The 11,037-nt window shown below is 39.8% G+C and overlaps 2 protein-coding genes across 2 annotated transcripts in view; one reads left to right on the top strand and one right to left on the bottom strand.

Annotated features, from left to right (window-relative positions):
• Positions 1 to 3,145: 3,145 nt before the first annotated feature.
• Ubtfl1 (upstream binding transcription factor like 1) lies at positions 3,146 to 7,099 on the bottom strand. Its single transcript, XM_032910212.1, is given in 7 exon segments — positions 3,146 to 3,315; positions 5,777 to 6,160; positions 6,163 to 6,392; positions 6,394 to 6,442; positions 6,445 to 6,657; positions 6,660 to 6,859; positions 6,861 to 7,099. Coding segments are annotated over 7 exon segments (1,485 nt in total).
• A 3,203-nt stretch (positions 7,100 to 10,302) lies between these two features.
• Positions 10,303 to 11,037, top strand: part of Naalad2 (N-acetylated alpha-linked acidic dipeptidase 2) — a 68,481-nt gene continuing 67,746 nt past the window's right edge. The window contains exons 1-2 of the mRNA XM_032909755.1: positions 10,303 to 10,363; positions 10,487 to 10,617. The gene's annotated coding sequence lies outside the window, so the exon portion shown is untranslated. The remainder of the gene's footprint in view (positions 10,364 to 10,486; positions 10,618 to 11,037) is intronic.

Here is an 11,037-nt window from a genome sequence, read left to right as displayed (position 1 = left end):
CCCAGTGAATCCACACACCCATGGTCATCAAATTTTTGGACAAAGGAGCCAAATCCATCCAATGGAAAAAAAAGATTGCAAATGGTGCTGGTTCAATTGGAGGTCAACATGTAGAAGAATGCAGATCGATCCATGCTTATCACCCTGGAAAAGTCCAAAGCGGATAAGGACCTCCACATCAAACCAGAGTATTTTAAAAAAAACTAGGGAAGCATTAATGGAAAAATAACAAACACCAATGGCTTATGCTCTAAGATCAGAATACTGTATAAACTTCTTTTAAAAAAGATTTTAACAGATTTGGTAAAATATACAAAGAACTCAAAAAGCTAGACCGCAGGGAGACAAATAACCCTATTAAAAAATGGGGTTCAGAGCTAAACAAAGAATTCACAGCTGAGGAATGCCGAATGGCTGAGAAACACCTAAAGAAATGTTCAACATCTTTAGTCATCAGGGAAATGCAAATCAAAACAACCTTGAGATTTCAACACCAGTGAGAATGGCTAAGATCAAAAACTCAGGTGACAGCAACATGGGATGCGGAGATAGAGGAACATTGCAGATCGAAGGTCAGGTTCCCAGAAAATTGGACATTAAACTGCCTGAGGATCCAGCTATCCCTCTCTTGGGCATATACCCAAAAGATGCCCCAACATATAAAAAGACACGTGACACTGGCCATTTATACAGCTGTGAAGCTGATCAACCCAGATGCCCTTTGCCAGAATGGTCAGCTATCAAAAACAAACTTTATGAACTTGTGGCAAGAAAATCACCTGCCTGCTGAAAACATACATGGTATGCATCTAAGTGCTAGCCCAAATGCTCAATTCACCCTAGATGCCTAGAATAAATGAAACTCAAGACGGAGGATCAAATGAATGCTTCAGCAGAATACTCAAAGAGAGAGGCAAAAGATTAGAACAGAGATCAAGGAACATCCATTCAGAGCCTGCCCCACATGTAAATATACAGCCACCCAATTAGACAAAGACAAAGTGCAGAAGTGTTAGGGAGACACAGCCAGAATACAGCAAATACAGAGGCCATCGTCATCTGAACTGAGAATAGGACCCCTGCCAGAAGGAATCAGAGAAAGAACTGGAAGAGCTTGAAGGCTCAGACCCCTATATGTTCCCACCAGACATAATATACACAGGAACCTTGGGAACAGTTCCTAGAAAAATTCAGTGGGCGGGGAGACTGGAACCCCAGTGAACTAGATTGTTGGGGGGAGGGCGCTATTGGGGAGGATGGGGGAGGGGAACACCCATAAGGAAGCTGGAGGGGAGGGATGTTGTTCGGAAAACCGGAAAAGGAAGTAACACCTAAATGTATATAAGAATATTCAAGTTAATAAAAAAAAATGGAATTTAAAGGAAGTCTGTGCTACAGAAACAGCACTGCTGTCATTAAACAATAGCTAGTTACTTGCTTTTTTTTTTTTTGCATTGTTAACCACTGAATCTGGATCTTCTGAATTCCACAGAGCACGCACTACATAACAATCTGGCATAAAATGCCTGTTTTCTATAAAGGCAAGCTACTACCGGAATAAATCAACACAAACACATCAGGGGCAGAACAATACCAGTAGCAAGTAACACGTTTTGCAGAGTTCTGCCAAACAAAGGAACTGAGTTGTCTGGTGGTAAAGCAAATGAGGGAGAATTAAGGAATAAAGTATTTTAAAATATTAATATATCAGTCAAAGTACTGTATATTCTTTTTTTTAAAAGCATTTTAACATTTGGTAACACACTTAGAGAACTTTATCTCCAAAGAGATTAGTGCACTGGAAAAGTACTCAGATGACAATGGGGAGCTGTGAACAGCAGAAGGCAAGCACCCTAGCCTCACAGAGCCCAAGGTGACACTGGCCTTCACTGATCACTCCTTTGCCAGAGGTCCAGCAAGAACTTGTAGCAAGATCACCTGCCTGCTGTATTTATAATGCTCTGCAGAGAACTTATGAAGCCAGAGGAGTTCCCAGCAGTCAAAGGGAGCAGAGAAGAGAACGTGTTAAATGTAAACTTAAAAGACAGTATGTTGGGACTCAGGGCCCATTCAAATCCCAGAGATGTGGGCAGGTTCCAGAAACATAATACACAGGAACTTGGGGAACAGTTTGAAAAGAGGAGAGGAGGAGTTGGGGATTTAGCTCAGTGGTAGAGCGTTTGCCTAGCAAGCACAAGGCCCTGGGATTCCGATCCCCCTCAGCTCCAGGGAAAAAAAAAAAGAAAAAAAAAAAAAGAGGAGAGGAACGCCCAGGAAAGCTGGAGCTCTTCAGGCACCTACAGGGCCGAGACGGCCTCTCACCCAAGAAACCAAGCTTTCTTAACAGGCAACTGGTCCAGTGACACAAAATGGCTTTTATAAAATTTTCCAAACCTTACCTCTGGGCCAAAATCTACATCTGTAAGATTCAAGCAGCCCTGAAAAGCCTACAAAAGCTGATTCCAAAGGCCCTTCCTTCCCAGACATAATGTCAGACACATAAAATCTCCTGTCGTGTTACACTTTATATTTTGAAATGTGGAAGCATATTTTAAATACTCTTAAGGCATTTATTTATTAAAATGTTCTCTGACAGAATTTTACATTGGCCTAGAATTCAATTCAGTCTTTACCCTTCTGAGGTTGTCATCTCATGTATTATAAACCCCGTTCTCCATCAGTCAGTGAGACCAGCATCCACATGAAGAGCCCAATGGTTGGCCTGTTATTCCCTTGGTGGACCACCTGGATGTTAACAGTGCTCTGCTACAAGGCAAAAACTCCTAACTCAAACTCATTGGAAAAGGTGAGACTTCTGCAAAGAGCACTTTGAGGAAGAGTTACTTTTTCCTTATGAAAAGAAACCAGTGAATCCTCTAAGATTAATAACAGGGAGTATTTAACAGTTAGCACATGGTTTGGAGTGAAGACTTTGGATGTTGCACTGCTGGTCCAGGCTGCTTAATACCCTTCTTGATCCTCCTGTGGGCCCCCTTTATCAGGTATCACAAAGTGGCATAAAGGATATCTACAATCCTCTGCAGTACAGGGTCATTTTCCCTCTCATTCTCCTGGCAAATCAGTAGAATGTTCCTTAGCTTTCCAAAGTAGAAGGCTCTCTCCTCCATTTCTTCAACAGTAAGCTTCAATACTGCTGCATCAATTCGGCTGCTTCATCATCTCCATTGCCCGCACCAGGATTCTTTTGCACCATGCTGGGGCCCCTCTTAGGAGCTACAGTAGTCCTCTGTGAGGCAAGGCGTCTCTGTGGGGCCACACTACCGGAGACCAGAGATTTCGTTGCTTTATTCAAAGCTGAAGCAACAAGAGGAGGAGTCACTGCACTTTCTTGACCTTGGCTGACTCTGGTTCCGTGTTTGTCTCATTCAAACCCCAACTCTGCCCATCTATACCTTTCCTTTGTCATGGTATTTTATCATAGAAACAGAAAAGTAACTAATGCAGAAGTTGGTACCAGAGACCATGTTGTTGTTTTTGTTGACGTTAGCGGTGTTGTTGTTGTTGTTTTTGCTGTTGCTCTCTCCTCCCCGCCCCCAAGGATTGTGCAAGTCTTGGGAATTTTGGACGAGAAAATTGGTGCAACACTGTCAGCAGAGTCTAGCAAGCTATTCTAGTAGAGCTTGGAAGACTGTAGTTCTAAGCACAATGGGAATTTTGGGTTTGTACTTCCAGAGGTAGGTTTCAATAGTAAACAATGTTCATAACTGAACTGGGGAGAGTTCTCATGTTTTGGGAAAGAATCTAGCTGCCTTCTGCTTTTGGTCTAACAATTCTCCTGGTATGAAATATAAAAGTAATGGACAAATATCTTCAGGCACACAAAATGTCAAGAATGCATACTGATGTCGTGTATAAACATGTATACACATTGTGTTAATCTTATCACTTAGGAGGCAAAAGCATGAGAATCTCTGTATGCTCAAGGCAAGACAGATCTACATAGCAAGATAGTTTGAAGATAGTCAGAGCTATGAAATATAGAAAACTTGCCTCAAAATCAAACAAAAAGACTCTAGAATGTTGAGTCTGAGGTATGGTTGTTAATGATAATACTTATACCGGTCTACAGTAAAAAGGAGAAAGTATGGCAATACACAAAGAAATCATGTACTAGAAGAAATAAGAACACTAGGAAATTTTTAAAAAATTTTATTTGGTTATTTTATTTATTTCCATTTCAAATTTTATCTCCATCCTAGTTTCCCCTCCACAAGCCCCCATCCCATCCCTTCTTCCCCCTGCTTCTATGAGGGTCCACTCCTACCCACCCAGCCACTCCTGCCTTGCTGCCCTGGCATTCCTCTACTCTGGGGCACCAAGCAGTCACAGGAATGCTCTCCTCCTCTCCCATTGATGCCAGATAAGGCCATCCTCTGTTATATATGCAGCTGGAGCCATGGGTCCCTGCATGTGTATTCTTTGGTTGGGAGCACCAAGAAATATAATGCCACGGCTAAGGCATGTGTTAGAAGATAGGCTCTGATTGTTAAGAAGATTATCATCATTAAGAAAAGGTTGTCTTCTTGGAACACTCAGCCCTAAATGGGATGTCTCTCTCAAATACCTCCCCTTAGAGCTTAGGGAACAGTGCAGAAGAGGAGGCAGAAGGAATATAGAAACCAGAGTGGGTGGGTGGAGAACACCAAGAAAACAAATCCCTCTAAATCAACATGATCGAAGTTCATCTGAACGCAGAGACTGAGGCAGCATGCAAAGAACCTATGTGGGTGTGCACAGGTAATCTGCAGGCATGTAGTGACTTACACTTTAGTGCTTTTATGAGAATTTTGAATATGGTCACAGGTGAGTCTCTAATTCCTGTGCCTTCTCTTGCACTCTTTTCTGTTTGTCTTGTCCAACTCCAGTGAGATATGTTTTGTTTTATCTTATTGTATTTTATTATTGTCCCTTAGAAGCCTGTTTTCTAACGAGAAACAGAGAAGAAGTAGATCTGGATGGGGGTGGATCTGTTTAGCAAGTAGGAGTGGATAGAGGGGAAACTATATTAAGAATAGAGTATGTGAGGGGAAGAATTTATTCTAAATAAAAAAATAGCTTGTTTTTGCACTGGAGTAAAGGGAAGGAATTACTCAAGGCAAGATCTCACCTAGCTAAGCGTCCAAAGTCTTAAAAGGATCTAAAAAATCCTCTGCTCTTATTAAGCACTGGATACAACACCTATTGTTAATTTTGATTCAGGGACAGCAGGGTCCATCTGAGGCTGGCAGCTGCTAGACACCGAGAATTCAACATGGTCGTTTTGTTTTATTTGACCTTAGGCTGGGATTTATACCACAGTCTCATTCCTACTGGCTCTCACTAGTAAGTAGACACTGAGGTTTCTCAACCTCCATAATTACAGTTCTCAACATGTACCCATTGACCTTCTTATTCTCTGTGTATCTCTAGAGTGCAATATAGAGAAATTCCATCATTATATGATTAAATATAGGACAAAATTAATAAATATACTGGTATTGAGGTGTATATTAAAGAAAAGTCAAATAAGGTCATAAAACAGTATTTATATCTATATGTTTGTGTCTCCGCTTATTCTGAATATCATAGGCGAGATTTAGTGTTTCACACAGCCAAGTCTAAGAGACCTTCCTAAAATTAACTGGCACCAGTTGCATATGCAGTGCTTAACTTTGTAAGACTGGTTCTATAGTTTGTTCAAATAAAATGTAAGTAGATTTTATGTGTTGTTCAGTCAGGTCTCTTTCTAAGCCTAAGAATCTGATGTAGGCAGTACTTTGGCAAACTCCCTTCTCCCCATACTGCACTCCTTTGTGTTTAGTAAGCAAAGGCTGTAGGAGAGAAAAGCAAGGAAGTACAAAAACACAGAGAGGACAATTCCTTATCTGTAGGAAATGTCTTGGGTTTTGCTTGGATGGTTTTAAACAATGATTGAGAACATGAAAGTGACTAAAATGCAGTTTAATCGTGATGTTCCCATGACAAAGATTTTCGTCATCATCATCTGTACTGCTAGAATCCGAGGCGTTGCTAGAGTCTTCCTCGTCAATATCATCTATCATACCTTGCATGGATACCTGGGAGCCATCATGATGGCCCTGATTATTCACTGAAGAATCTGCCCTGGGATCCAGCAGCTCCTCTACCTTTCCAACAGATCATCTGTTCGTCCAAACTTGTAGCTTCTGCCTCGAAACATGCTCATGATTTTTTGCTTACCACAGGTGACCCTTGCCTCTTTGTATGCAGCACATCCCTCTGGTGACAGTTCCTTGAGCCAGAGGTCCAGCCCCATCCAGTATTGTTTCTGTAGCCCCTCAACCTATCTGCTATAATGCTCTTTCAGGTACTCTGGGACTGGATGCCAATGCCTTCTCAATCTAGCACACCCCAAAGGACAGATGCCTCAACTCCAAACTTGACCATGAATCTTGATGAAATTCCTGGGTTCTCCCTGAAATTTCATGTCTGAAGAAAATGTTTGGGAAATGCCATGTTTAGAAGAGACTTTGTTTTTCATATCTCCTTGTGACTTCTTAGAGACTTTGGTTTGGTGACTGCGGGGCACCACAGATTTCTTAGGATGCCCTGAAACAAGATGATTTTCCTTAAATTGAGTCATCTTTTCCTAAAAGGCTCGCTTCTCCTTCTTGAATCCTGGACATATCTCTGCTTTATCTCCTCTGGCAGCTGATGGTATTTCTCAGCCAGGACTTTGGTTAACTGTACCTAGGGTACATCTGGCAGTATTGGCTCTCTGTTCCTTGTAAAATAAAACAACTAAGCAGTCCAGGGTTTTCTGAGTCTGTCAGGATGGTGCTTGACTATATCATTTTTGCAAGTTTTTTTCCATAAGCACCTTGGCTTCCAGCAATTCTCTCAGTGTGCCAAACATCCTTAAATTACAATAAATCTCCATCCATTTCTGTTTGCACATTTCTCCTGAAAACTGTCCAAAACCTACATTGTTCCAATTTAGGTCTGCTTGGCTGTTTTTTAATTCACTGAAGTCATCTAATGGGATATTCTTCTTCCTGCATTCCAGCAACTTCAGAATGTCAATTTCAGACCATAGGGATTGGTTATCAAATGATGCCATTGCTATCTGTTCACACTAATATCTCAGTTGTGCAAACTCCTCAACAGCAGCTTGAACTGCTTAGACACAGAACGAAGAGAGAACTTAGCAGACATTCCACAGTCTGTGTGAGTCTGTGTTTCTGAGGTGAAACAAACAGAATGTTAGACTTCATTATTGGAATTTATGAAAAAATTATATATCACTTTACAGTGTGCTGCTTATACAATTAATTTACTATTAACAAAGTAAATGGATAATTTATTTTTTGGAAATAAAAGCTATGTGTGCATATGTGATACAGTTATAACATTTTTTGCTTCCTTTTGAAATCCTAATAGAACTTGCCTAAAAAGTAAGATAATGAAGTTGGTTGAGGTGGTACACACCTTTAATCCCAACACTAGAAAGGCAGATCTCTGTATACAGGGCAAGGCCGGTGTATATCTCAAATTCTAGGACAGTCAGGACGATACAGTGACACTAAGATGATGAAGAAAAACGAAAGGAACAGGCTATAGAAGCTTTGCTGCCCCCCCAAAAAAATGAAAGGAAGGAAGGAAGAAAGGAAGAAAAGCAGCGTTGGCAATGAAATAAAAGGACAGAATAAAAAGAATATGAATAAAAGGAAAAGAATAGAACCAGGAGGTTCATCATTTACACTCAAAGGAGCTGAAAGCAGGAGGCAAGACCCTGAACTACCTAGACACCCACCTGTGCTCTTTCCATGGTTTTAATGTGAAATCTGTACTGAAGGATGGATTTGTACAGTCTTCAGAACTTCGCACATATATCAGATCTTCCTCCAGAATCATCTTGCATAGGTTTCAAACATGCATTTGCAATTTTATTTGGCTACTCATTCTACAGACATGCGCCTCAGTAAAAGCAATCCATGTTTTATAAAAATTCTGTAAAATAGCTAGAACCTAGAACTTGAACACATATCAAGAGCTCTGAGGGTTGCTATTCTATTGCCAATATTATTCTCTCTAGTGTAATTTCTCTGGAATGTAGTTCAACAGGACACTGAATATTCTCATATTTTTTTTAAAAAAAAAATGAGGTCTGCAATTTAGCCAATCCAAATTATAGGCAATTTGCTGAGTCTGTTGTTGTTTGTGTGTATATAGTTTCAGGGATAAATGCTCTGTATTGGATAACCAATAAGAGGTCTCATCTTTAGAAGAGACTAATTCTCTTAAGGGAGAAATCTTAATAATAAACTTCTGAATACTTGAGAAGAACAATGCAAATTATTTTTAAGTAAAACAATATAAAACATATATTCATTATTTAAAAAACTCCTTACAAGGAGAATTGATTTTTAACATCAGCTGGAAGGAAATAGAAAACCTAGCTTTAATTTTTAAAATTGAATCAAAATCAACATTATCAACAAGGTTGCTTCAGATTCAGGATCTTCCTGCCTGAACCATACAAGTAGCACTCAGCAAGACTGAGTGGTTTCAATTATTTTTGGATTCCTATTCTTAGTGCCAGTGACAGAGCACAATGTGTTCCAGGTAGCATATTAATAAGCTGAGTCCACCAGAAGTAACTCATTATTGTTTTAGTCTCATGGGTATTTTGCTCTTGTGCTATGGATGATGTAGAGTCTGTCAAAGATCCTCTCATCGATGAGGCGTTAATAAATTCAGAGAAACTGTGATGGGGACTCTTGGTTCACTTAAATCTAAGCTTTTGGGCACTCCAGTAAGGAGTTCTCTCCCTTCCTGTCCTCTCTCAAATAGGGTCTTTATATGACTTAGCTCTGACTATTTTAGGACTCACTATGCAAACCAATCTGGCCTTCAATTCACACAGATGTATCTGCCTCTGTTTCCCATGTGCTAAGAGCAAAGGCATGTGTCAACACACTTAGCTGAGTAACAAATTTTTTAATCAGCTAATTTGAAGTAGGCATACTCAGTCTAAATCTGGACCACACCTTCTGGTGGCAGGCAAAGGACATGGAAGAAGCTTTTGGGTTTTGCTTCCTTACCCTCACACCTGGAAGTTTTGTCTGTCTTACCCCTGTGGTCATTATTAGATTCAGCTTCATCAGGATCCCCACATAGACTGAGAACAACTAGATTTTTAGAAGTCCCTCAAGACCCCAGGGCATATTTGTAATAGAGAGATGTCCAGCCTCCTGGGTTGAACAATTCCTAGATTTTCAGCTTTCTGGTTGTGGGATAGTCATTGTTAGGCTACTCTGACCACATCCTGTAATCCAACCTAATACATCCCCTGTTAATTTTACAGTCATCTTACCTGCTCTGTTCCTTTAGAGAACCCAAAAATTTCAGAGAAATTATGATTTCAAATGTCACACTGAAAACCACTCTTCTGTAATTAATAAATACTAATTTGATAGCTATGTTTCTTTGAGGGTAGATTATATATTTTGGAAGGATAGCTAGCATTGAACAGAGTTGATCTTTGTACAGTTCAGAAAGCGTTCCTTGATTGAATCAGCTATATCCCAATTTGTTGGACTCTATTATGATCCCCTTACTCCTTTTCTCTCCTTCCCTTCTTGATCTTTTATCTCTTTTTCAAGGTCATAACCAGAGTCTGTTATAATTCTATCATTGAATCATCAGAAAAGTTTCTTTAATTATTTGCTGTTAGATAAAACTGTTTAATTCTGAGAAAAATAATTCTTCATGATGGATAGAATGTACTGGAAAGGACTAGCAAGTCTCTGGAAGCCATTTCTCAGGTCCTTTATGATTTTGGTACAGAATTAACACTGAATCCTAATTATTGACAGTGCCACTTTCAAAAATAGGGGGATGATTGTAGTGTCTGGGAGAACAATCATTGTACTCCAATTAAATAAAGTAGGCTGTTCTCAGTCAATTGAGTTGATCATGAAGAGTAACTATTTAATGAAAACATTTTTAGCTCAATCGAATAAAAGGACAAAATTATTTAACTTTTCCAACAAGCATCTCCAATGTAAAATTATTAGCTATTCTTTGTATCTTGACTTTTGTTGAAGAAATTCCTGGAAAATGCTTCAAAACTAAGCCAGTGACTTGCTTGACTATTTACTACATCACACTGTCCCTTCACCTGAAGACTTGCACACTGGTATGATCCCCAGGAAAGCATGGCCCCACAGTGCCTTCACTGGGTTTGTCTGCTTCTTTGTGATGCTAGTGATCTGTGGACATGGGGTTGCCTAGTCTACCTGTGCTGGTTTAACATTTATCTCCTTAAGGAAGCTTCTTCATGAAGGGAGGTGAAGCTTAAAAGTAGATCTTGTGGACTTTGGTAGTCATTGTTACAAGCCTGAATTTTGATTTTAAGTTTAAAGGGGGGCTTTGGAGTGATCTGACTGTTGCTTTAGAAAGAATGTTTTCTTTAGTCAAATATGAGTGCAAACACAATAGCTAGAAAAATTTCAGGAAAAGGATGCAAACAGCTGGTTTTAGATTGAAGAATTATTGCAGTTTTTTTTTTAAGGTTTGGATATGGGATGTGAAGGAAACTGAGGAGTAATATGAGGAACTGGTGTCAAAGATGAGGTGAACATTAAACTTAATCCACAGCCTTTATCACAGGCAGTAAAGGTATCAGGATCTTGTTGTTCAGTTTACAGGAAGGGTACAGACAGAAAGGAAATATACAAAAGTGACTTCAAAAGAGACTGAAGAAAAAATGAGGCAGACCAAAAGTCTGATTCACTTCTGACTTCTGATTAGGAATAGGCAGGAAGAGAAAATGGCTGGTTAGCTAGCTTTCAGGAAATAGTATCATCAAATGAGAACAGACATGAGAAAAAGAGAGTTTTAGAGGGGATGTAGAGGCAGTGGATCACAAGAGTCACTGACAGAATGTTGAGAACATAGAAAGAAAAGGCACCAGAACAGTTATCCCTGGAAAAGTGTCATGGGTAACAGGCTGAATGTATGTGTTAATGGTGGGAGAAGATGGGTGCCAAATTG

The sequence above is a fragment of the Rattus rattus genome, chromosome 8 (assembly GCF_011064425.1).
Source record: "Rattus rattus isolate New Zealand chromosome 8, Rrattus_CSIRO_v1, whole genome shotgun sequence".
NCBI lineage: Eukaryota > Metazoa > Chordata > Mammalia > Rodentia > Muridae > Rattus > Rattus rattus.
Note: the sequence above shows the minus strand (reverse complement) of the source record. Positions and strands in the feature narration are given on the sequence as shown.